This window comes from Mus musculus, chromosome 2, assembly GCF_000001635.26.
Source record: "Mus musculus strain C57BL/6J chromosome 2, GRCm38.p6 C57BL/6J".
In the NCBI taxonomy this organism is placed as follows: domain Eukaryota; kingdom Metazoa; phylum Chordata; class Mammalia; order Rodentia; family Muridae; genus Mus; species Mus musculus.
In genome coordinates, this window is record NC_000068.7 from 157,747,533 (window position 1) to 157,774,855 (window position 27,323).

The 27,323-nt window shown below is 46.4% G+C and overlaps 1 protein-coding gene across 1 annotated transcript in view; it reads left to right on the forward strand.

Moving 5' to 3' along the window:
* Ctnnbl1 (catenin, beta like 1) overlaps window positions 1-27,323 on the forward strand; it is a 154,503-nt gene that overhangs the window by 10,132 nt on the left and 117,048 nt on the right. The window contains exon 2 of the mRNA NM_025680.4: window positions 26,879-27,067. Coding sequence (NP_079956.3) covers window positions 26,879-27,067 — 189 coding nt within the window. The remainder of the gene's footprint in view (window positions 1-26,878; window positions 27,068-27,323) is intronic.

The following is a 27,323-nucleotide window of genomic DNA, read 5'->3' on the forward strand; positions in this document are numbered from 1 at the left end:
AGATGAATGCAGACTGTGGGTCAGATGGTCTGCATTTGAACCCCAGTCCTGCTGAGAGCTAGCTGTGTGACCTTGGTCCAGTTAATTAACCTCTTTAAGCCTTGGCTTTTATCTTTCAAATGGAGATCATCTAACAGGACTACCTCTAGTTCACCATCTCTAGAAATATTCTTACGTTATCATTACCATCTTTTAAAAACAAACAACCCCAAGGTCTTACCTTGTAGTCCTGACTGCCTTGGAATTCTATGTAGACCAGGCTGGCCTGGAACTCACAGGTCTGCTGCTGCTGATTTTTGAGTGCTGGGATTAAAGGCATGTGCCTCCGTGTCTGGGTATCACCTATATTAAAAAACCCAAAAAAACAAACAAACAAAAAACCAAAAAACAACAGGATTAAATGAGGCAGCGTGGCTGGTATAGTTCTCAGTAAATAGAAGCTGTTTATTTTTGATATGCCAAACAAACATGTTACCAGGAAGCAAGTTTGTCTTAAATTTTGCAAAGCTGCCTCAGTGTTCCCAAGATCTTTGGTTCCTTGGAGAATAAGGCTTAGAATTCAATAAAGCAAAATGAGAACAGTTTGTCACCCACACTTCCACAGTGTAGCATATTCTCAGTAGGCTAGAGCACAGCCCTGTTCCACCACAGTTAGCCGTCACCGATAGCAAAAATTATGCCTCCAGCAGCTGCCATTTGTTCCCCAGGTCTCCTCCTCAGCACTGGGAAATCACAGTTCCTGCTTAGCAGGTACCAGGAGTCTCACTTACAAATCACCTCTTCCTTTGTCTTTTCCTCCCAGTCATCCTGAGGGAAGTGGGTGGTTTTGATCTGAGTCTTTTGTAGCTGGAGAGAAGCTGGAATTAGGAGATGGAGCCTGAGTTCTGAGCCTTCTTTTGCCTTTTCGGAGTCAGCCATTGGCCTTTTCACCTGACTTGTTCAGAGCCGGTTTCTTTTCCATAGAGTTCCAGAGTGAGCTTAGGATCCCAGCTCCATACAGGCTGGCGGATAGACACACAGTGGGTTATCCTTGTCCTGGAGGTTAGTAAATAGCCACGGAGCTCTTATCTTTATTTTTTGGTGTGTGTATGGCCGGGTTGCAAGTGCCCTCCCTCCCCTTGCCCCCTTGGGGTGTGTGTTTGTGTGCACAAGTCAGGGTTACAGGAAAAAATGTTGGTTATCATCTTCACTTACTCTCCACCGTTTGAGACAAGATGTCACCTGGAAGCTTATTTGTCCAGACTGGCTGGCCAGTGAGCTGCAGGGATCTGCCGATCTCCACCTCTCCAGCGCTGCGGTTATAGGTATAGGCTGCTGTGCCTGGAACACAGGTCACTGTGGTTTTGTGACACGTACTTTACTGACTAATCCAATCACCCTGACCCCTTGATTTTGGTTTTTGTTTTTGTTGTTTTAGGTGGAGTCTAGCTGTGTAGCTCAAATTGGCTGGGAATCCATGATCCTCCTGCTTCAGCCTCCCATGTGCTAGCATTACAGGTGCTACTACCATGCTCAGCAAAATATTGTTAGCCTTGTGTAGACACACCATCCACCTCAGTCCTGGCCTTCCCATTAGCCTTGCAGTACTAACTGACCCCAGAAGGATCCAAAACAGCAAAATACCTGCTTTCCAAAAGCAGGTAGGATTGATCATTGAACAAGTTGCTTGATGTCATTCACATGCTTATTGTGTTAATGCCCAGAATTGAGAGGTGGCCAGAGGGCTTCCCAGCTGGGATTCCACTGGACTTTAACTAATCGTCCCTCTGTATCAGCACTCTAGTATGGACTGTTGGAAGGCTGTTTTCTTTGCAGCTCTTGAGTTTATCAGGTTGTCTTTCACTGGTTTCTCCGCCCACGGTACTTCAGTGGAATCTCAGATTAGTGATTAATGATGAGAGAAAGTATTGGGCATTTTGATGTCACGTAATGGCTTAGCTGAAACAGGGTTGCAGCCGTTGGTCAGGGGGAAGACAGACCTACCAAAGATCCAGCAGAACATCGAAGCTCAGCGATAAAAGAGGACTATTGATCAGTCGGGGGTGGCTGCTGAGAGAAGCCTGTAATGAGGTAGAAGGTGGAGCAGGTTGTATTGAATTGTGCCTACTCCCGCTTGCCTGCTGTCTGTGGAGAGTGAACTGCAGGCTCTTCATAAACAGATTTTCTAGGTCTCAGAGGCCTGTTGAGGTGGGAGTGCAGAGTGAGGAGGAGCCAGAAGTTCTCATTGCACCTGCCTCCTCTTACACGTGGGGAGGCTGGAACCCAGGGAGGAGAGAACCTTGCCTAAGGACCCAGCTACTGGCTGATGGAGTTGAGAGCAGAACTTTGTCCATGATCATGCCTCCTGTCCTCTTCATTAATTTGAAAACAGATTCTCCTAAGCACACATGAGCATACACATTTCGCCTTTCCGGCAGGCTGCACTGTGTACGCAGGCTATCATGATGAGTGCGTGTTCCCTGTGTGCAGGCTTTCTCCTGACCTGTGCAGAGCTGTGACCACTGCATGATGCCGCAGAGGGGTTGAGATCCTGGACCACTTTCCCTGGCTGTTCACTCTCCTCCTTGGTGTCTGCTGTCACTCCTTCGTGCTGCCGTGGGAGAGATGTCTGTCTAACCTCTGAGGCCATTTGTTTCCTTCTTTGAATGCTATCACAGAAAACTGTGGTTGTTGGATAAAGTTTAGTTTTGGTAGAATTCATCTACAAGATACTGAGGCTTGTCTTTGTTTCTTTAAGGCATTTTCCTTTGGCCTGACACTGGCATCGTGGGCATTAGAGAATGTCTCATCCGTAGGGCTTCCTCTCTCTGGACATGTACCTTTTTTGGAGGGGAGCTGTTCATTTAGATCTGTGGCTGTTGTGGTTCTCTTTTCTTTTTTTATGTGTATGACGTATTTTGTGTATGCGTATGTCTGTGTACCATATGTATGCCTGGTGTCTGGAGGTCAGAAGAGGGCATCAAATTCCTTAGAGCTGAAGTTATGGACAGTTTTGAGCTGCCACGAGACTGCTGGCGACTGAACCTGGGCTCTCAGCAGGCACACTCAGTGCTCTTGACATCTGAGCCATTGCTCCAGCCCGGGTTTTGTTCTAGCTAGCATCCACATCCAGTTTCTCACACCCAGCATCCCACGGCACCTCGAAGGCAGCAGACATCAGAGCTCAGGATGCCTATTCCTGGCCCATTGTGCCTTTCTCGTGCTCGAGGCTCTCTGGCAGCCTCTCCTTCTGCTGCTCTTTACACCCCTGAGTATGTAATGGTGTCTGTTTTAGAAATCGTTCTGCATGTGTGCTGGCTGGCTCCTAGCATCTGAACTATATGAATGGAATGGACCTGGACCATCTCAGATGATGTATCTTCTCTCTGAATCTTCAAGAGCCATGTTTGGGCCACCGCCCATTGGTGGTCATTATGTCCAACCCACCTGAGTTTTGTTTGAGAGGACGGTTTGGGTAAATCCCACTCAGGAAGCCCTCTATTCTTCCAGTTCTCGGGCAGTCTGCAAGTTCTCCGTCTTGGCTCTGTCTGCCTTTGTTATTGTTTCCTAGTCGTTTACTAGGGCTTGGCAAGGAGAGAGGATATTGTTTACTCTTGTTTCCAGGGCACCCTGGCATATGCTCAGAGTCAGGCGGTGAGCCAACCCAGATTTTCAGGGGTTAGTAAATTTTATGTGGATTAGTGGCCCATATTGAACCTTTTGTTCTTGAATCGGTCTACACACTTATTAAATGCCAACTACATGTAAAGTATTACACTAGACTCTGGTCAAAGCCCCTGTCTGTGTGGGGCTTCTATCCAGGGAGGAGAGACAGACAGTAAGCCAGAACGAGTAAATAAGAATATGTAAGCAGACGTCCTGGAAGATGATTCAGATGTGTCGTAAGAGAAAACATGGCAGTGTAACTGTAGCAATGACTGTTATTAACTTGTTTAAAGTTCTAGAGGGCCTCTTGAAGAGATGGTATTTGAGTTGAGAACTAAGAGATGGGAACGCCAGCCATATGAACTCATATACTGCTGTGAACTGCCAGTACAGGCCCCAAGGTCAGCCGGAGGAGGGAGGACCCAACTCTGCCATTTGTCCTCAGTGTAGTGGAAGTCATTAGGGCTCTTAAGCTGTGGAGTGACACGGTCTGGCTCAGACAAGAGGCCATGGAGGGGCAGTCTGGCCAGCATGGCTGCTGAAGGGGTGCAGAGTCCACCTTTGTGCTGTCAGGCCACAGCTGACGCCATGCTCTCCCTTAGATAATTGCTTTCCCGCCTCTGCTGTTTCCTGCACATTTCCTCTGTGTTGTGCACTAATCAAGAGGCAGCTCTCTCCTAGTGCCAGGGTTGGCACAGAGTGCGGGCAGAGTGCCCTTCATTGAGTACCCTGGCCTGAGAGAATGAAGAAAGCAGCCCTGGCAGGCCTGGGACGCACAGCTGACCCGCAGCACCTGCGCTGTGCGGGAAGCTTTGGAACTGTGAACCCCGCGCTCCTGCAGAGCAGCTGCATGGGCCGGAGCTGCTGATTACATGTCGTCGCTGATCTGCCAGATCTGCGGCCATCCCCTCCAAGCCTGCTCTCACACGGCAGCGGGTAATTAGGGGCACGGCCGTTTCTAGGGCTCCAGCACATCTTCTGCAACTGGCTTGGGGTGGCAGGGCTGGGGGCGGAGCGGCATTTCAGTTTCTGTCAGTCCTGTAAGAGGCTGCGAGCAGTGTCCGCATGTGGCTACTTCTTGATTTCAAAATTTAAAAAAGACCTGTCCCTAATGAAAGGGAATAATTGCCTTCCCCTGTTGCCTCCAGCAGTCCCCTATGGGAATTCTGCCATTAGACTTGTCAGAGTGGCTTGCAGGGACTTTTCCCCCTGAGTTAGCACTGAGATCTGAATAGGCAGAGATAACGCAAATTAACCAGGGGATAAGCCTATCTGCAGAGGGACAGCTCTCTTTTTGACCAGAGGTGCCATTGCTGCGCCACCCCGATTCTCCATGCTTCTCAGTGCTGAGGAGAGAAGGGGAAAGAATTGCTCCAGCAGCACCTGGGGTGGGCAGTTGTGCTAGGCTCAGAGCTTGAGATGGCCTCGGGCTGCTCAGGCTGCCTGCCGAGTGAAGCATGGGATGTTGCCTCGCCAGCCTCTCACGGGGCATCTGCCTCACCAGCATAACCAACTGGAGAGCCACAATTCATGGTTCACCTATACTTTTCTTCTGTTAGATTTCCTCCTTCCTCTCAGATCTGGCAAGGACACAGAAGGCTCAGAGGAGAAGGAGAGATGGCATCTGCCTCTGGCTGACATGACTTGTGCCATGGTCGTGTGGGGATTCCATAATGAAGATTGCAAAGCACTTTCCATCCTCTTGGAGCCTGCCCCATAATTAGAAGATTAAACATTTTGTTTAAATTAGTAATTTTCCCCTCCCTCCTCTGACTGCCACAGACTGTCCTTCCGAATCCTGGAGGCTGGTTAGTAGCTGATACTGGGCTTTGTGTTGTACCTGGGGTTGTCAGCAGAAGGTTGAGGAAGTCTTAGTTTAATTAAAAAAGCAATTTTGACTCTTGCTTCACTTTGTGTGGCAGAGAGGCTCTTTTGCCCACGTGACCTTTGTGATGGCCAAGCACGGTGAATGTGACTTTTCTCAGGGGTATGACACTGAGCCTGGCGGGGTGACATGGCCGAGGGTTGTTGTGCAGCTGGGCCTGAGGGCTCCCCTCTGCAGCAGAGGCAGCTTGCCCTCCAGTTGGCAGGTTGCCTTTGTGTTTATGGAAAAAGAGGGTCACTTAGAGGGAAGATGTGTCTAAACAGCCGCAGATGACAATCAGCTCAAAGAGGAGCAGTGGCTGTCACCCACCCACAAACAGGACAGGCTGTGACTTCCATGTTGAAGCCCACACTTCATGCGAGGCTCCAGCTGTGTGATGTGCATGTGCTGTGTTCCTCTCTATTTGGAGCAGAGGAAGGGGAGGCTCCAGAGCTGCTGCTGCATGGAACACCTGGGGAGGAGAAGGTTGACCCTTCTTCCTAGAAGAAGACCATGAGTGACGGCAGCCTAAAATAAAGACAGCAGAGACTTATGGGGAATGGGGAGGCACAGCACCATTGATTGGCCTTGTAGTTCCTGCCACAGGTATCATTTTTGTATAGAAAGACTGGTTACATGTAAATGCCCTTCTCCTCATTGCCCTGAGGTCCTCTAAGGCTGTGGCCAGATGAGAGCTTGCTGGGGCGGGGGGGGGACACTGCTCAGTAAATGCCCTTGACTAAGGAAGAATGGAGTGAGGGGTGGATGAGTGACGGAAGTGGCCACCCAAAACTGGGGAATACATTGGGGGGTCACCTACAGTGTTGTTTGCCATCTCTCCTGTTGCCTGTTTACAGCTCTTCTGCCTCAACTTTCTTCCTGCTGGGATTATCGATGTGAGGGTCCATAGGAGAAGTGCCCAGGTAGAGGCCCTAGAAAGACATTCAACCATTCTTCGTTCCCTCTTCAACCACTCCATCTTTAGCCAGCAAACCCTAGTGAGCCTCCTGTCTGTCCCCACATCATTGGTACCACAGTTCATCTGTGACCATACCAGGTTTTTATGTGAGTGCTGAGTATTTGAACTCTTATCCACTGAGTTATTTCTCCAACCTTTGTTTTTGTTCTTAAACATTTCTTTTCACTGAAGCCAGGGCCTCACATATGCTAGGTAGGCCTTTCATGATGGAGCTAAATCTCAGCCCCTTGCTGCTGCTTCTTTCTTGATGAAGTAGATTAAGCTGTGTTGTGACTGATCTTGGTCTTACTCATAGGAAACTTGCTTTAAATAATAGCAGATGGTCTATTCTGTTCCTTCTATAACCTGAGAGTTGATTGGCATTTCTTTTAAAGACTAGGGCTGCCTCTGACCCTAAAGCAAGAGATCGATTGATTCATTTATTTGCCAGAGATTTACTGTAAGTCCACTGTGGGCCATAATTGCTGTTTTTCTCAGCACCCAGACTTATAGGCAAGAAATGAGCCTGCACAAAGCAATAAGGTTGGTTTTTATTTTGTGTTAGTTGGCTCGAGAATATCCATTTCCTATGTATGAAATATATATACACACATGTGCATATGTACATATATATTATATAGAGATTATGTGTGTGTTTAATATTTGTTGTGGACTTTTTCTGGGTTTGGCTTTTCTCCATATTATTTACAACAGTAGGGGGGCTCCCCCCCCCCAAGATTTATGGTGATTTGTCCAAGGTCACACACTAGTGACAGCAAATTCGGTCACCAAAGTGCATTCTCTTCCCTTGTCCTTCTCCGTATTCGTGGACTAGTTCCCATCAGTTTCTTGGGTGTTTTGTGTTTCATACAGTCCTAGGACGCACATGTCTACATCACTGCTGTCAGCTCATTTTAAGTGTAAGGAGCCCCAGGCAGGGATGTACAGTAAACACGGAAAGCAGGTGAGGCAGGCTGCTTCTGTCATGATTGAATTCTTCGCCACCGTTTTCCAGCTCTGTGACTTTGGGCAATATGCTGAGGTGTCTCTCGCAGCCCCACTTGCTCCATTTGGTAGCAGGAATATTACCTCTGCAGAAGGCGCGCTCGGGACTGGGAAGAAAGCGGTGCACTTATGACCTGGAGCAGGCCTGCAGACCGTGGTGGCTGTGCCACTTCAGTGGTCATTTGGTAAAAAGCTGTAGGGAGAATTTTCTGGGTTCTTCAGACCCCACAATTCTAGGATCTTCATGCTTTTGTGTGTGTGTGTGTGAAATTTAAGGCCCAGCAAGGCTCATGATGTGGCTTTGTTTTAAGAGGCGGACGCCTTCTGTCTTTCAGGCTGTTTGAGGCAGCATGCCTCTGGTGTTGTGATGTTCACGGGAATCCTCGAGTTTCTGAGTAATTTCAGTCTGAGACAAGTGAGTAGAATTGATGTCAGGTTGCCTTAACACAGGTGTTATAAACAAGATTAAGAGGTTGTTGAAAAGATATCAGCAGAGCTCTGGGGCTGGCTTTCTGAAGTCATTCTAACGTGACAGCTAATGGGTAGTTTGCCTGATGGCTCTCCCTGAGCTGGCTGTAACTGACTGGAGATTCACCCACAGAGGAGCCCTGCTTATGAACATTTGCTGTTCTTTGTCATGAAGTCAAGCCCTGACAGAGACGCTGTCTTTGAGCCATGCATGTTACTTTCAGATAGTTGAGACCATTTTTCCCCTATGTTGTTGCTCTGTTTTGTATCTTTTGAGTCAGTCAGTTTTAAACTTGATATCCAGAGCCTGATAAGATGGTTCAAAACAGCTGTGTGAGTCCAGTGTATATGTTTGGAGGACAGTTAGGTACCTGTTTCTCAGCTGCAGTGGCGTTCTGTCTGTGAGGAATGTGTTGTTCCTAGCCCGTGTACCAGGTGCTCCTGCCAGGACGCTGAGGACCTTCAAATGCCCCTGACGTCAGTGGCAGTTAGTCTCAGGTCACGTTGAAATCTGTTTTATAGCCTCCCTGGGAGAGTGGTGGTGGGATGAGGCCGGCACAGTGAATTTGCAGGTAGCTACTAAGCCATTGGCCCTTTGCCCCTCTCCTCCACATGGCCAAGTGGCCAGCGTGCTTTCCTTTCCTAGAGAAATGTTTTCAGACATTGGATGCCTGACTTGGATCATTCCTTCACCAGCCTCCTTCACCAGCCTCCTTCAGCAGCCTTCTCTTTAGTGGGAGTGGAGATACTGTGCTAACGTCTGTAGCTTGTCAGCCATCTATAAAATAGTAAAACCTTCGAGTAAGGAGACAGAAGTGCATCTAGGACCATGGCATCTTTATGCATGATGGGCTCATCAATAGGCATGTGTCCACGTTGACAGGACATATGTCATTCAACCTTTGAGGCCCCCAGTAGGGGGCGCTGCAGAGCCTGGGGCAGTTGTGCTGGGCCCTGCCTTCCTCCCTCTGCAGACCCTGCCCTTCCTCCCTCTGCAGTATCACATGGAGGCTTATTTTCACGCAGGTATAGGTCCACCCAACTTTCACGTCCCTGGGAAACAGGCTGCTTGTGTGTAAACAGAGTTATGTGGCTGAGATCAAAACGAAGGGAGAAGGCTCAAGCAATCAAGGAGGAAGGGCTGACAGATTAATAATTAAAGTTCGCACTTGCAATCCGGTCTGAGTCTTCATCCTCCCTTCTCCAAGTGTCCTTACTGTCTGTCCTGGATTAAGTGCGTCCTCCCTGCAATAGCCCTTCCCTTCTGTTTGAAGGAAGAATGCACTTCAGAGTTTCGGTGATCTTAGACAGCATCAAGACTTCTTGGCCCCACTTTGTTAATGAATCATCTGTTGCTAGAGGCAGTGGTCTGGTGGCTGCGACAGATGTGCCATATACAACATTCAGAGCCACATGCGGGCTCACTGGTGCCAAATGCACATGCCCCATCCTCATCGTCTTAAAGCACTGTGTAAGCCTAAACAGTGGACTTGTATCTGCGCTGTGCTTTAAGACAGATAGGGGTTTCCTGGACAAGGCCTTCTGTAGCCCAGGCTAGCCTCAGACTTCCTGCCTTTGCCTCACAAGTGCTGAACTTGCAGGTGTGCTGTCATGCTCGTCTCATCAGTAATCAGTAGTTTTTTCAGGTCAGCTTGTTTTTAATGTTTAGACCTTGAGAGTGGCCTGGTGTTGGGGGAGGTAACCGGAGGCCCAGCATGAGCTCCTCTCCAGGAGATCTCGGGAAGAGAGTGGTTAAGGTCATGCTGCACGGAGACCTTCCTTCCACACTCTGGGAACCTGGATTTCCATAGGTAGTGCTCTCCTGATTAATGAGTGGCAGAAAAGCCACAGAAGGGGCTTTAATTTTGCTAAAACATGGTGGCACTGGGCAGAAGTGATGTGCATGTGGCAATAAGAAGGCCACTTCTGGGGTGCAGGGGAGGCTTTCAGGCTCCAGTCCTTTTTCTGCTGAGTTTATTCATCTGTAAGTGATAGGGTGAGGCTGATTGTCTGAGTCTGCATTTCCCTGTGCTTACCTTACCCTCTGAATATCACTAAGTGCTGAATGTACTAAGCTTTGAACACAGCAAGCCATGTGATTAGACATAGGAGTATAGAAAGATGGAGTCTCTCTGCAGTCAGGGGAACATTGAGAATTTGCGTATTTGTATTAATAATACATTACCAGTTCTGGCAGCCTGGCTGGTTCTTTGGTGTCTCTGTCCTCTCCCACTTGACCGTGACACGGCTCTTGGTCTCTGGTCTGATCCAAATATCTCTCCATAGTTCTGGTGTTTCCAATGTCCACATTAGCCACGGCTAGAAGACCCACTATCTTTTTTTCTTGCGTTTCTCACAAGAACTCAGGTATCTGGAAGGTAATGCCTGTCTGCGTTTCTTTGTGTTTTAACACTTGTTTTCCTAGCGTGGTGTTGTGTAGGTGTGTAAGTTCTGGGAGTCTGGGGAGCGGCTGTTGAGTGTGTCTGTGTGTGAGTGTCCTTTCTTTGTCTGACCTTCATGTTCATGGCAACATATGTACTCAATACTCATTTACTTATCAAACGGAATTGTCTTTTAAATGCAACAGCCTTAAAAATGTTAGAAAATTAATCTAAAACAAAATAAAACATGATCTGTAGAGGTATTCTGATTCTATTCTGTGATCATGACTGGTATTTATGCCACTTCTGAAATTTCATCAGCAAGATGGATAAAACTTTTTTTTTTTTTAACTTAAAAGAGTTGTGGCAAATTATCATTTTGAAAAGCAGCCAGAGAGCAACAAAAGATAGTTTTCATTTAGGTTGAGTAAGGGCTCAGATACTGTTTTGGTTTTGCGTTTTTGAGACAGGGTTTCTTTGTATAGCCTTGGCTTGTCCTGGAACTCACTCTGTAGACCAGGCTGACCTCAAACTCAGAAATCTGCCTGCCTCTGCCTCCTGGGATTAAAGGCGTGTGCTGCCTGGTACCACTGCCTGGCTAAGGCTCAGATACTGAATGCCAGGATCTCAGAATGTAGAGGGCCTGCTGGGATGGTGGATGGGGTAGGGGGCAGGGCTGTTGACAGAGCACGGTATCGGGCTCCATGGACACTTGCGGTGCTTGGGCACCTTATCTGTTGTCTTCACCTTAGCAGTATGTGTGTGCTGAAGCCAAAGCCCATCTCAGTGATTGGGCAGCCAGGATCAGGTATCTCTGAGCAAGCACGGTTGGGTGCCCAGCAGGATCCCAGGGTTCCTGCTCTTCAGAACCTAAGTCCTGGTTTAATGGAGGGGATGAAGAAGGTGTGTGTTTGTGTGTGTGTGTGTGTGTGTGTGTGTGTGTGTGTGTGTGTGTGTGAGAGAGAGTGTGTGTGTGATGCATGTGCATCAGCAGAGGTATAATCCACCACTGAGGATGCTCAGAAACCTTGATGGAGTGTTTGGAGGACTCTCCCAGGACATGACATTGGGCAGGGGCTCCAGGCTGAGTGGAGGCTCTCTATCCAGAAGGAAGGCCACCTGACTGTGCCGCACACTCTGTCTTTCTCTGTGCTCTTGAGGACGTTACTGAAAGGTCTTGTTGTTCCTAGCTCTACAAATGGTATTGCAAACCCAGGATCTTATTCAGCAGTAACAGGTGTCAAAAGATCACAGCCCCTCGTCCGCAGCCCTTAGTGGTCTGCCTCCTTTCACCTGCGTTGCTTATATAGCTATGCCATTTTTTCAAATTCAATTCAAATCTTTCTAAAAATAAATATCATAAGTTCCAGGTTTCCCTCATTTCCTTTCCCAGTTCCATTTCGTGGTGCAGCCCTTCTCCTTAATGACATCCTCTTGCCCTGCCCAGCAGGCTCCTGGGAACTTGTTTTATTCCCACATACTTTTTGGCTACCCTTACCACATTATCCATGGAACCATTTTCTTATTGTACGTGTGCTCCAGTGAGCATTGTGTAGCCATCTCTGTGGATGTGAGCATTCCCACATCCCAGTGTGCATGTGTTCGCTGGGATGGTTGCAGACCTATGTGTCTTTAGCATCACCAGTGAGCTCTGCCCTCACGATACCCCACAGACATGTCAGTGGCTGCATCCTCAGTCAGCCCTCACGCTGCCAGATTTCAGTTTTCATTTTTTTGTCAATCTGATGTGTTAGAGTTTTAAGGTATGCTTCCCTAATCTCATGAAGTTGGAGAGCTTTTACATGCAGATTGGCTACTCAGTGTTTCTTGTTTTGTGGTCGTCTGCTTATATTCTGTCTTATTTTAGGTAATCTTATTACCCTGTATCTTCCTAAAGGTAACTTGGCGGTTGCAGAGCAAAGCCAGAGTATTTTGATAATGTAGCATTAATATGTCACATGACTCGAAAATGATTCACTTGCACCCAGATTTCCCTGACCATTGTTCCTCTGCTGTTTGTACAGTACTGCTAGGTCTTGTAGATAGCGCTGTTCTGTTGTTATGCTGTGGGTTGCTGTCGAATATTTCCTGCCGCTCCTAATAGAGTGAGGTTGAACTTCTATTAGCTCAGTAAATACCGTGGAGTGAATGAATGAGTGATGATGGCTCTGGTGTAGCTGACAAAACATATTCATAATCAGTGTGCTAAAATGGAGATGTTTTACCTTGCAGTGGCTTTACAAGGGTCTGCCTGTGTTAGTGTTGATAAAGAAACCAAATCAGTATTCAGCTTCCTGATGTAGCTGCAGAATTAATCAGAGAAGATGTCAAAGTAAATCATGGACATTAAAGTGTACTTTGTGTTTCTAGAAAGAAACCTACACTACTGCCTTTGGTGGGAGGGTGAATATATATTCAGGTTTTAACAAGAAATAAAAGTTTTTTTGGGGAGGAAAAATTAGATTAAGTACAGTCTTTATGACTAGTGATCCGCATCATAAATCACATGGCCTTACCTGTCAGCCAATCAGATTGCAGATTATAAGGAGGCTTTGGTAACTTTGCTTTTTGGCCTTTTTTATTGAAGACTTATAACTTTTAAAGTTGGCATACAGTGTAATGGGTTTCATTATGGTACTTCATACATACATGTCATTATACTGTGTTCTTAACACCTGTCCCCTTCCTTGGTGGCTCTCTCTTGCTTATTGCCTTCCTTCCCTCAGACAGCCCCTCTTGATTTCATTCTATTACCTCCCCTTGTTTTCCCCTTCCTCTCTGTTAAGATCTCTTCCTCTCTTCTCATAGTTCTGTCTACTCCCCCCTCTTTCTCGCTCAAATCTAGACTGCATAGGAGAGAAAATAGAGGTTGTCTTTCTGAATCTGACTAATTTTGTTTAACATAATGATCTCCAATTGCATCCATTGTAGCAAAGGACGTAATTCCATTTTTCTTTATGGCTGAATAAAGAAAGCTGCTCTGTGCATATGTGTAACATTTTCTTTATGCATTTGTATGTTGATAGGCATTTAGATTGCTTCTATTTTCTGGCCATTGAGAACAGAGCAGCAGCGGGAAGCATGGGTGTGCTAGTATCTGTGTGGTAGGATATAGGGGCTTTTGGGTAAGTACCCAGGAGCAGTAGAGCTGGGTTATATATGGAAGTTCTAGCTTTAGGTGGTTTTGGGTAGCATTTCCACACTGATCTCCATGATGGCTAAAGCAGTTTACATTTTACCAGCGTTTGCGTGGTAGCCATTCTAACTGGGGTAGGAGGGGATCTCAGAGCAGGCTGATTTGCATTGTTCCTGGTGACTAAGGATGTTGAATATGTTTTCAAGTATTTTGTTGGCCTTTTGTAGTTGTTCTTTTGAGAACTGGCTGTTAGGGTCATTGGCCTTTTCATTGGTTGGATTTTTTTTTTGTGCATAATTTTTGTAGTTCATTCTATAGTAATCTGTATAATGTATAGTTAGCAAACACTTTTCTTGTTACAGTAAGTTTTTTCTTAGTAAGGTGCTTGTTTTCTTTGCTGTGTAGAAGAAGCTTTGTAGTTTCATGTCATCTCAGTCTTTGTTGCATCCCAAATTGATGCTAGGAATTGTGTGTGTGTCTAAAAATCTGAACCAATGTCAGATGTCTCTCTACTTTCTTTTCTGAGACAGTTTGACTGGCTAGCCAGTCAGTTCCAGGACTCCATCTCTGTCTGCTTCCCAGTGCTGGGATCAGGTGCACACTGCCTTGTTCTTTTTGACATGGGTGCTGGGATCTGAACTCAGGTCCTCACGCTTGTGTGGCAGCCACTAACTCAACCATTCTTTAGCCCCACCTCAAGGAACTCTTTTTTTTTCTATTAGGTATTTTCCTCATTTACATTTCCAATGCTATCCCAAAAGTCCCCCATACCCTCCCTCCCCACTCCCCTACCCACCCACTCCCACTTTTTGGCCCTGGCATTCCCCTGTACTAGGGTATATAAAGTTTGCAAATCCAATGGGCCTCTCTTTCCAGTGATGGCCGACTAGGCCATCTTTTGATACATATGCAGCTAGAGTCAAGAGCTCAGGGGTACTGGTTAGTTCATATTGTTGTTCCACCTGTAGGGTTGCAGATCCCTTTAGCTCCTTGGGTACTTTCTCTAGCTCCTCCATTGGGGACCCTGTGATCCATCCAATAGCTGACTGTGAGCATCCACTTCTGTGTTTGCTAGGCCCCAGCATAGTCTCACAAGAGAGAGCTCTAACTGGGTCCTTTCAGCAAAATCTTGCTAGTGTATGCAATGGTGTCATCGTTTGGAGGCTAATTATGGGATGGATCCCCGGATATGGCAGTCTCTAGATGGTCCATCCTTTCGTCACTGCTCCAAACATTGTCTCTGTAACTCTGGGTGTTTTGTTCCCAATTCTAAGAAGGGGCAAAGTGTCCACACTTTGGTCTTCGTTCTTCTTGAGTTTCATGCGTTTAGCAAATTGTATCTTATATCTTGGGTATCCTAAGTTTCTGGGCTAATGTCTTTCCTCATTTCTTCAGTGACCTAGAGACACCTGGAACTCACTCTGTAGACCGGCCTTGAACTCAGAGATCCTCCTGCCTCTGCCTCCCTATGCTGGGATGAAAGGTGTGCACCACCATCACCTCACTACCCCTTGCTGTGCCCTTCCTGTAGTTTATGTTAATGGCTTTCTTTTTGATTTTTAGATTTACCCCATCGTGATCTAAATAGAATATAAAAGGTTGTCTCTGTATTTGTTAGGCTTGTTTGAGGCCTCGGTGTGCTCAAAAGCCAGTGTTTCTGCTTCTGTTGGCTAGAGTGGTCTGTTGTGCATTTGGTTTGCACCTGCTTTGTAGTTTAATTCTGATGTTTCCTTGTTGCTTTTTAGTTTCAGTGACTTATCCGAAGATGAGCGTGGGGCAGGTGAGATGGCTCAGTAGGTAGAGGTGCTTGCAGCCAAGGCGTTTGTAATTCCAGGGATTTTGTTTGCTTTTCTGGTTGGTATTGAGTCATTGTTTGCTCTTTGTCTCTACCCATTAATATTAGGAGGTTGGCCGTTTACTTGGACAAGTGGATTTCTTCCTACCACGTCTGCTCATTTATTCTTAGGAGATTTGTCCTTCCAGTGCCCTTGTGATTCACACAGTCTTCCTCTGTGGTTAGTATCCTGTTGATTAGTCTTTGCAGGGCTGACTTGGTTGTTGGCACTGCCTTCATTGTGCTCCTCTTGAAATGTCCTCATTTTACCGTCAGTTTGGAAAGAGGTTTGTTGGTGTAGCATCTTCTTTGGCAAGTGTTTACTTCTAGAACTTGGAACGTGTTGCCTCGTGCTTTTCTGGCTTTGGGAGTTGCTGATGAGAGAATCTGAAGCCATTCTCATGTGTTTTCCTTTGTAGGTCAGTGGAGTTCCCTTACCATTTTAATGTTCCTTTGAGTTATAGTTCTGATGTCTTGGTTAGGGTATGTTACAGAGCGGTTTTTCTCTGGTTGTGTCTGTTTGGGGTTCTAAATGCCTCTTTTGGATGCCTGTTTCTTTCTCTAGATTTGGGAAACTTTCACTTTAATTTCATTAAATAGGTTTTCCATGTCTTCAGTTTTTGATCCTAGTTCCATTTTTAGTCCCTTGGACTTGGCCATGGTTTGACCTCTTGCCTTATTTCATTTGGATGTTGTGGACGTGGCTGCTTTGTTATTTCCTTGTTGGGGTTTGACTGTAGTGTTTCCTTGGCTTTGTCTCTGCCTCAGATTCTTTACTCTGCCGGGTGGGTCGCGTCTGTTGATGGATTCTCCCGCTGAGTTGTTTTGTTCATCTGCTTGTTTATTGTTTATTTATTTGTTCCTTATTTATCTTCTGTGTGTTTGGTTCATTATAGGTTTTTTGTTTTCAACATTTCTGGATTTTCCATGTTAAGATTTCAGTTTTGTTACTGAATTTTCCTTCCAGATTGCTGCCTTTTTAAGCCATATTACTTATCGTCTCATCCCTTTTGCCGGCTTTTTCCTGAATGTTAACTGCTTTTCTTCATCAAGACTGGGATTAAGCCTGTTTGTTTGTATCCTCTTTGGTTATTTTGTTAGTAAATTAAACTTTGTGAAATCAGCACTGGGCCTATTTTAGGAACTTTTAATTCAATAATTGAAGAGATATCGTTTGGAGGGGTCATTTTGCCTTGCTTCTGTGTGCATGTGCTTGTGTGTGTGTGTATGAGTGAGTATATGTAAACACGTGTGTGTGTGTGTGTGTGTGTGTGTGTGTGTGTGTGTGTGTTTCCATGGTGCTGATTTTATTCTGTTGGCTTAGATATCTCTTCTGTTTTATTTGAGAAGTTTTATTGAGAGGCTTACATTTGGGGACTCAATCCTGAGTGCCACTCAGAAGGGAGAAGGCAGACTGTTACAGCAGCAACATAGTCAAACCATGCGAGATAGGAGTCAAGCCTGCTAGTTTGTCACCACAGGGAAGGGAAAGTAAGGCTGAATAAATGAAAGGAGATGGAAGAGGGGGGAGGAGAATGGTTTGAAAGGGAAGAGTGAGAAATTAGGAAAGGGGTTGAAACAATGGCTCAGTACTCAAGAGCACTGGCTGCTCTCACAGAGAACCTCAGTTTGGTTCCCAGCACCCAGGGGATCCAATGTCCCGATCTACCCTGCTTAGGCACACGGTGCACACAATACAGGCAATTGCACATACATGTGAACATTAAAAAGGCAGGTTGTAAACAGATACAGAGACCCACAGCCAAACACTGGACAGAGTTCAGGGGCTCTGAAGAGTTGAGGGAAGGATTGAGGCCCGAAGGGTAAGGTTTCAAAGGTCTCATGCTATTCTCAGTGTGTCTTTGTCTGTGTCCTTGTAGATTGAGATGTGAACTTGCAACTATTCCTGCGGCTGCCCATGCCTGTGAACTCTCACTCCCTGGAACCATAGGTCCAGTCAAACCACCTTCTTTTATAAGTTGCCTTGGTGGTGCTGTCTTATCATGGCAGTAGAACAGCAGCTAAAACACCCTATAAGTAAAATTGTCGTGTGGCTACACGTGTAGGAGAGACGGAGGGAAGGGGAAGGCTTGGGAGTGAAACCGGGGTGTGGGGAAAGGGAGAGAAGAACGATCGATCACTCAGTAATCAAAGATGAACATGTGAAGGGGATAAGAAGACCTTAAAATATGGTAAAGTAGACAGCTGCTCCAAGAGTAGCCAGGGAAGGATGGGGAGCACAGGGCTGAGCGAGAAGGCGACCTGGCACTGGACACTCTGCACAGACCCTGCTGCCATCGCACGTGGGCAACAGTCCATTGGACTTTGGGTGCTTGTCTTCCTGGTGGCTTATGCTGATGTTGAACCAATACGGCCCAAATGTCTGATGTTCCTCAGAACTGTCTTCTTTTACGTGGTTTCCCTTCTCTGGGTGACCACACTTCTCTCACGCCTCCTGGAGTAGCTAATCTTCTCGTATGTGTGTGGGGACGAGGGGTGTCTCTCAAGGCACTGAGAATATTGGAAGCATCCATAGCCTTGAGATATGCCCAAGCAGAGGCAGTCTTTCTGCTTTCAAGACCTCCAAAGTATTGCTGCAGGGATGCAGCTCTGTGTAGCCTGCAGGAGCTTCAGGGTTCATGCTACAGGCAGTAACTGGCAGCTCTGTGGCTCCACCTGTTGAGCTGTGTCTCAGGGGTCTTAGCTGGTGAGTACTGTTCCTGGCAACCAAGGGCGGGTTACCCTTCCCTGTGCACTCCACTGTCTGAGCCAAGCTTTCTATAGACTGCACTTTTGGCTTGTCAGTCTGGCCCTTCCGCTCTCTACAAACTCCCAAAGCTCATGGAGGGCTGTGGCAAATTAATTTCAGGCTGAGACTTGTGGTTGTGCCTTTGTTCCCCAGCTTCCAGGGTTGTACAGTTCAAACAGTGGGTTCTCTTTCAAGATGCCAGGTCCCTGTACGTGGAGTCAGTCACAGAGACAAAATTCACTGCCAACCTGTCTGCCAGAGCACTCACTGTCTCACTAACCTGGAAATTGGTTTGAAGCTCATGAGTTCTGTGTGCTTCTCCTAAAGATAGTGGGTTTGTTAGTGTCTCCCCCACAGAGCCGCCCAGCTTACCTTAAGGTCTTCTACTGCCCACCCCACCCCCCATGCTGGAAGCTGGTGGTTGGAGCTGAGTTGGGCTGGAGCCTCTTTAGTGCGTTGCCTGTCCTCTTCTCCAGCTTTGCAGGGATCCTGCCTTCTCTTTTTCTCTCTTTGCAGTAGGTTCTGTTGTTTCCTTCTGCTGACCGATCTCTTGAATCAGGTCTTTGGAGGGAGATTGCTATTTTGCCATCTTACCTTCGGTTTTGATGTTACCATATTTCCTCTCATTGTGGACAGTAGACTGCCCAGTAGTTACCGTGGCCTCTGTACTTTTATTGATTGATTGGTTGATTGGAATGGCTGGGGGCTCTATATTTTGGGGTAACTTTCCCTCAGGATTTGAAGAATTCTTGGTACCTTTTTTTTTTTTACCTTGGAAAGACAGGTAGATGTCGTTGGTATAGTGTATAGCACAGCAGCCTTCCAAAAATACAAGTTAGTAGATGGCCACAATTCACTGATATTTTTCAAGTTTTAATTCTTGTGAATTTGCAAAAGCAAATTATATATGCACTTAAGTATTCCCTAAAAGTACGTGTGGCCTGCTGGCTTCTCTTGCTGGTTCAGCACTAAGTTTACATGAGACTTTTTGGGAAGTGGTCTGTTTAGTCGTCCCCACAGCCTTTTGGTGGGTGGAATTTTCTGTCTCTGATTGCTTTGATCTCTAATTATGAATTTTGGCTTATGGTAGTTGCAGTGGAAGAGACTATGAGCCTTTTCAGTTGTGCCTTGAGCAAATTTGCAAGGGAGCCCTGATGTTAACTTTGGCAGGTTTCATGCCTGCAAATATTGATTGAGCCAGAAGTCCTCACTGTAAAATGTCACCAGCGAATGTGCAGTCGGTGCAGGCAGGGGGAACTCATTACCGCAGCTCGTCTGCAGCTTCTGGGTCAGGCCTCTCACTACCATCTGGTAAGAAGGAATGTTTGAAAACTACCTTTTATTCCGACAAAAGGTAATCAGGAGAGGTTAACAGCCGATGATTTCTGAGCAGTTCAGATTGGTTAGACCGATCTGTCCCCAAGCTCGGGCTGCGACATTCCAAATGTCTAATTATCTCACGGGGTATTAGAACATTTTAAAATGATGAAATCCCAAAGTCATGGTAGGAGGAATTTAATTATGTGCATGCTCCCCTCTCTCCTCTGTGCCGCACACCCCTGCTTTCCTATTGGAAGCGTTTACTCCGAGGAAGAAAAAGCAGCAGAAGAGGAAGCGGCAAATGGGATCACTGTCTTCAGATGAAGCTGATGGTTAAAGCCCATATGTGAGTCAGGCTAGGCTTGTCCTTCAAGGGCAAGGACCAGGGAAGGCGACTGATTGTAGGGCGGCTGAGCTTTCCTCGGTGTGGTAAACTGAAGGAAGGATCCAAAGATGGGGAGGGACACTTAGGGAGGACTATGTGTGGTCCACAGAGGTGTCCGGAGAGTCCCAGCCCATATCTGCCCAGAAACGTTTTCTAAGAGAAATCAGACGTCAAGTAGATGACCATTGTGTGACATGGAAGATGCCTGAGCCCATAGACTCACTCTAGTGAGAGCCCTGGCAAGGGGAGGTCAGGCATTTGCTGTCCAGTGGCTACAGAGTCAAGTAGAGCTCAAAACAAACCAAAGGGGGAAAAAACATCAGGAAGCGAGGTTGTCATTGACTCTCGCTTATGTATCCTTCCTCTTCCTCTGTCACAGCTGCCAAAATACAAGTGGGGAAGGTTACCTGGTAAATATTTTTGATAATCAAAAGTACCCTCCCTTTTATTTTTGTTATTTTCCTCCAAGTGATAGTGGGGATTGAACTCTGCCACTGAGCTACACGTCTTGCCCAGGAACCCACATTTTAAAGCCTATTTATGTTCAAAGCCTCCTTCTACCTTGCTGATTTTCAATCAAAGGTGGGGAGCTCTGTGGATAGCACCATACCCTATGCTATAGAAACATCACCTTTATGAGTAGATAAATGCTCGGAAATGTCTATGAAGGGGGTTATTAACCTCCATTTAGAGTTAAGTTACCCTCTAGGATTCAAGTAGAGGGAGCAGGGTTTGAGTTTAGAAAAGCCTGACTGCAAACCCATTCTTCATTTAGGATAGCATTGTTGAAACAGAGCTGATCACTGGCTCTGGCCATCAGATGATGTCTGCTAGCTACATACATCTCTCCTCTCTTATCGTGGGGGCCAGTCCATGTTCTTATATAATAGGAGCTTGGCCTACTGACTCGTGGTGTCCTCAACATTCTCTTCTCTGTCTTCCAATTAGTCTTGGGTGAGAATGGAAAAGGAAATGAGCCTTGCACTCTTGCTCACCATAGACAAGTTGGGTTAGAATTCCTAGTTAAGACATTTCTGTCTTACACTTCATACTTCTGAGTTCTTCCTAGCGTTTAATACTTGAGCAACAGCATATCACACCTCACTGGATAGACCCTTTTCTGAGGTTATCTGAGCTTCTTGTTGCCAGGTGAAGAATTTGTGGTTTATTTCAAGGTCATGAAGGGCTTCTATTGATGTTTTCTAGTTCCCATATGGAATTGGGTGAGTTTTTTTTCCCTCTGTCATTGTGAAAGTGCCTTTCATGAATTATCTCCTGAGCCAGGTAACTTGGAAGGCTGCACTATCTTTAGACACATGAACATGCATTTTTACTGTTGTATCCCAGTGCACATGTGCTGTGCATTAATAATTGCACTGTACCTTTTCATAATTTATCATAATGATACCATTATTGCTTACTATAGAAGTTCTTTCCCCACCCCCCACCCCTAAGTCTAATTGAGGTCGAGACAGACCATAAATGTGATAATACAGATTGCACGCCCAGAGGAAATGGAGTGGGTTTCATAGTGGAGTTTTAATTTAGGCTTCGTTCTGGTGATGTAGCCTCTTCCTATGGTACATTACTTTGAGTCCAATATAACTGCATGTTCCCACAGCCCCTCATTATAGCTGCAGCTTCTCACTGCTTTTTAATTAAAAAAAATAGAGAGGGGGAAATGAAACCTAAAGCCTAGGTTGGATATCGTCTGGGTACACAGGGAGTACTGCAGGCGGTTTGCTTACTTAATTCTTTAACTCTTTCAAAGCTTCTGTGGTGATGTCTTGATTTCACTTTCCTGGGGTGAGGTGGGGGAGGGTGGAGAAGTGCATGCTTGTGTGCTTACACACACACACACACACACACACACACAGAGAGAGAGAGAGAGAGTAAAGTTACTGAAAGCCTTAGGCATATTTGTGATCTCGAGGCCTCCATGAGCTTTGAGAACAGCCAGTCCTTTCTTGTGTCTTCGAGAGGCCCCTGACCGTGTGATTGGGTGTTGGCAAGAGTTCCACCTTCTGTGTGACTGACCGGGGAAGTAAGGAGGCCAGAGAAGCACTTCAGGGCTCATATTCTGTTTGGATCAGGAGAAGTTAAGATTTAATCATTTCTCTCGTCCTGTGGGCAGCTGAAGCAGAGAAATGACTTTATTAAGAGCAGTCGCTTTTGTCATTCCTTCATCTTGAGGGATGCCAAATACCTACCGTTCAGGGACCAGAGCAGATTAGTCTCCAGAGGTGACTTGTAAGAATGGCTTAAGCCTCTTGAGATTGGCCGTGTGAGACACGAGGAGAGTTTTCGTGGCCTGAGCCTCTGACCTCTGGCAGACTCTGGTGTTATGCTCTCTTTTTTCGATCAACAGTTCTTTGATTCCCCACAGTGAAATCAGTCTGACAGCTCTGAGTTTCTCCCATGCACTCGTGTGTGTGTGTGTGTGTGTGTGTGTGTGTGTGTGTGTGTGTGTTGTGTGTGTGTGTGTAATCAGTTGCTCTCCCAAGGCTACATATCAAGGAGTCTACTTCAAGGTGAGGGTATAGACTTTGCTTCATGATTGTTGTGGGTTTCCAGAGCTTTCTAAGAGCCCCTGCTCCATTCATTGTTGCTGAAGTAGGTTCTGCTGAGGCCTCATCAGGAGCAGTATGATGGCGGCCCTGCACGTGTGGTGGGGCTGGGCTGATTGAGCTGAGTGTGAGTGTAAATGTGAGCTATATGCCAATAGCTTAGTATTAAAAGAAAAAGTAAGCTGGCATTAAAAAATACTGACTACATATTAAATTGCTATTTTAGGTATGTTGTACTAAATAAAATATCTACTGAAATTAATTTTTACCTGTTTCTTTTTACTTTAAAAAATGCAGCTATTAACATGTATATTAACATGCCAATGGCTTACACTGTGTTTGATTAGTCTATCGTTCTGGTGAAGTGATAACAAGGCGGTGTCTGTCTTGGATGTGGTCATCTGTCCTCTCCCAGAGCCTCAGACACTGCTGGCACTTAGTAAGTACTTGTGAAGGAAGGAGCCAGCCTAGTCCATAGCTCTACACTGGAGTCTCACGAATGAGTGGAAGCTCTGTTGAGGGTGTTGGCTCTTGAAAAGAGACAATTGGAGGCCTAGAAGAGGAGTGAAGAGCAAAATTTTTGCCTCTGAGTAAAAATTTGAGGGAAAAAAACAAAACAAAACAAAAGAACAAACCATCTCAGGGCCTCCCTTGCTCAACTCGCCCACTTATAGGAGGAGGAGGTACCATGGCTGTGCTGGTAAAGGTCCCGGGCCAGACTCTACTGTGCCAGGCCAGTTCCAAGAGGAACTGATGTTGTGTGTATGATATTGAAAGAGACCAGTCAGAAAACTTCTAGAAGCCAATTCACGCCTGGCCCTGCCTCTCCCCATGACCCAGTTTAGGCAGCATCCAACTGGAAACCTGGGAGTGCTATTGGGCCACCTCATTACAGGGTTTCATGCCTTAGAAGTCTTATACTAAGTTTGTTGTTGTCGTGGCTGTTAATGACTTAACAAATACCACTTTAATTTAACCAAGATCTTACATGGCTTATATCTGTGGGTACATTTAAGTCCCTCAGAACTGTGTCACCGAGAGTTACATAATCAAGGTGGATGGGCACCTTCTCCAGTGTGTCTCTGCAAGTGTTTATTGAGAGATTGCTGGCACCCCTGGCATTCTGTTCCCTGCTTATACAATGGAACTCTTAACTGCTTCTGGTTCCCAGGGGTGTGGTGGATTAAAGTCCTGCCCAAGGAATGTGCCATTTCAGTGGACTATTAGAAATGACAATGAAGCTCCTCCCCTGGCCTTTAAAGAAGTGGGCTATAAGGGACAAGACCACTGTTGTTTCTAGTCTGCCCTTGACGGTGGCGGCCCTCAGCTTCCTCCTGTTAACTGTGGCTCTGCCACCTTTTCTCTCCATCCTGCAGTCTCCTCTGTGTGGAGAACTCTGGAGCTCAAGCCTCGACTTGGCTGCTGCAGCCAGCTCTCAGTAATCACAATCGCAGCAGGGCTTGCTTTATGAGCCTGAAAGATGCGAGTTCCCAGGAGGCTGAAGTTCTTACCTGCTGGGGAGCTACAGATTTCTGTTTGAAGCCTGGCTCCTCAAGGATGAAGCTGCCTCCCTTCCCTTCCCACATGAGAACATCCACCTCTTTTTCTTTTTTTTTTTTTTTTTTTTTTAAATTTCTTTTTTTTTTTTTTTTTAAAGATTTATTTATTTATTATATGTAAGTACACTGTAGCTGTCTTCAGACACTCCAGAAGAGGGAGTCAGATCTTGTTACGGATGGTTGTGAGCCACCATGTGGTTGCTGGGATTTGAACTCTGGACCATCGGAAGAGCAGTCGGGTGCTCTAACCCACTGAGCCATCTCACCAGCCCCCACCTCTTTTTCTTGAGGTCCCTAGCTACCAGCCTACGCTCCTCCAACCCACCACCTTCCCACCCCATACCTTTAAGGGCAGAACAGTAATGATAACAGTAGGTTGTTATCCTTAAAGGAATTGGGTGTGTCCCAGAGAGACTCAGAAGAGAGTGAAAAATGGCAGGTGGTACCCTACAAACAGAATTGTCTAATTGGACTTTCCTAAGCACCATCGTCTGCTCAGGTCACTGAAGCACCTGGTGTGTAGACCCGCCAGCATTCACTTGGACAGAGAATGACTTTGCACCCCTGGCGTGGTGCAATTCTGTAGCAGTCACAAGGCAAGATGTGTGATGTGCGTGATGGGAGTTTGTCTGTTATTACCAGACACCTTAGCAGGGTGTCGGTGAGCACTGCATTTTCTTCTGTTTGGTAGTAACAGCCCTCATTGCACTATCAAGCTATCAGTGTGAGCAGTTGTCATTGGAGAAGGAAAAGTTCATACAAGCCTATCTCAAGTGCTAGGGAAGACAGAATCACATGGATTGCCTCAGAGTGGTAATTTTCTTTGGTACTGTTGTAGTTTAGAGTGCTTTCCCTTTAAAAGCAGCTTTTTAAAGTTCACAGAGAAAGGGGTTATAATCCTCATTTGCCATTAGAAAGCTAAGGCTTAGGGAGGCAGAACATCTGCCCAGAGTTGTTCCAGTGGCAAGCTGAGCTGAGAGGTGAGATGGGGCCGTTTGGTGTCCGCCACAGTGCTTCTCCTCAACTTCGAGTCCACTTCACTGGTGCCTGCTTTATTCTAATGTTGTAGGAAGCAGCAGTAAGAAGGCCTCTGCACCTTGTGTCTGTGTCAGCAAAGGAACAGCAGGGCCCCAGGGGGGTCCACAGAGGAACCTGGAAGTTCTAGTTCCATGAGGCTGAAGACTTGCCACTTTCCTCTCACAGTTCTTTACTTCTGGAAAATTTTTATGTTTAAAAGTGTTTGGAGCCTGGAGAAAAAGGATGCTTAGAAGTTGTGAGCATGTACTGCTTGCTTTAGTGGACCAGGTTCAGTCCGCACCACAGCAGGCAGCTCACAACCACCTTCAACTCCAGCTTCAAGGGCTCTGACTCTGTTCTCCAACCCAGAGGGCACTGGCGCTTGTGTGTACCATCATACATTCAAACACGTAATTAAACAACTGATGACATATCAAGTGTACTGCCTGCGTGTTGTATACAGGGGTGCGTGTGCATGCAGGCCAGGGAGGGCTCTTAGTTCTGAGTCAGCAGAGTCTTTCATTGAACCTGGTGCGTGGCTGGCAGGCAGGCAGCACAGCGAGCCCTTGTCTCTGCTGGGGTTACAGGTGCTTGTGCAGCAATGCCCAGCCATTGTCATCTGTATGCTAGGACCTGAACCCAGATCTTCAGCACTGAACCATCTCTGCAGCAGGGTTGTTTGTTTGTTTGTTTTTAATTGACAACTCTGTGTTTATAGGGCACAATGTATTCTGACATATGTTTACATTATAGAATGATTTAACCTGGTAAATTAACAGATTCATCAGTGAGTACTTCTTGTGGAGAAAATTTAAAATATTTTTCCCAATTTTGAAGTATGCAGGGCATTAGTATATACTGTATGTGCCATTCTGCGCACTAGATGACTGAAGTTAGTTCTTCCAGCCGTTCCTAACTACCCTTTTAGTCGCCGCTGCTGAGCTCTTTTCTAGAAGTGAGATTGTGTGGTGTTTGATTCGGCATGTGTATCCTCCAGCTTGAGCAGTTGTGGTATGTGCACACAGAGACGAATTGCTAGCGGCAGCCTTTCTTCTCCTGGCGAGCATCTCTTTCATCTGCTCATGGGCACCTTGCCTCTGTCTCATAGCTCTGATGAACAGTATCACATTGAGTGTGTCAGTGCAGGGACCTCTCTGGCACACTGGCTTCACTTCCTTTGGAGACTGCTGCAGCATAGGGTGGCAGTTCTGTTTTTGGTTTTCTGAGGAGCCTCCATCCTGTCTTCCATACTGGCCATGTGAACTCCCATGCCTGCCAGAAGGGCACTCACTGGCTTTCCTCTTCTCCATAGCCCCTCAGCTGTTCTAACAGATGATGGCCCATGGTTGCATTCTGTTTCCTGATTAATAACACAAAAACTTTCCCCCTCTCCTTTGTCTGTTAGCCATTACTGTGTGTTCTCTTGAGGAGTGGCCAACCTTGCCTGGCCTCTGGCCATCTGTTCTCTTGTGTAGTAGAATCCAGGGTCCTGTGTAGTAGAATCCAGGGTTCAGTAGACTTGGAAGGTATCTGTGTACCATTATCCTACTTGAACTGAGGAAATGCAAAAAAGACATTGACCTAAGATTTGTGCTGAGGACTGGAGGTTGGGGATTGTATCTATCTCGAAAGGAAAGTGTGTGTAACTCCACGTCCCCTTTTCAGGGCCGCTTTGCCCCTATATACTCTGGGAATCTTGTGAAGTGGTGCAACTTCATTTTTTTTTTTTTTTTGTATTTATTTCATTTACATTTCCAATGCTATCCCAAAAGTCCCCCACATGTTCCCCCAGCAACCTCATTTTTTAAAAAAGCTCATTGGTCATGGTATGTTCGCGAAAGCATTAAGGGCCTGAAACTTGATAGAACTAGCCTTGTGGTTGTGTGGGAAAGGTGATAACCCTAGACACTTTGCTATCGGGGTCCTTGGATGCTTTTAGAATGCTTGATGCCTGTGCTTTAACATCCTACATCTCTTTCCTTTTTCTCAGCCCAACAGGGGCACAAAACGACCCCGGGATGATGAGGAAGAAGAACTGAAGACACGCCGCAAGCAAACTGGTCCTCGAGAACGCGGCCGCTATCGCGAAGAGGAGGCCACGGCAGCCGAAGACACAGCTGATGACAAGAAAAGGCTGCTGCAGATTATTGACAGGGATGGCGAGGAAGAAGAGGAGGAGGTAGTAAGCCAGAGCTGGGCAGGAGCCCGAAGAGTAGCCCTGACATATCCCATGCAGCATAGCTGGGGGCAGAGTGCTACCCGAGCCTCCCAGTCTCCTCTGTAAGCTGGGGCTAGGAAAATCTGCTTCGGAGCACTGAGGCCGAGGATGGGTGGGAGAGTTGAGTCTGGAAAGAATTTGCACAGTGTAAGGATCATCACAGGAGCACAGAGAAGAGATGGCTGCTGTTGACAGCAGAGAGCAGAGAGCTTCCTGA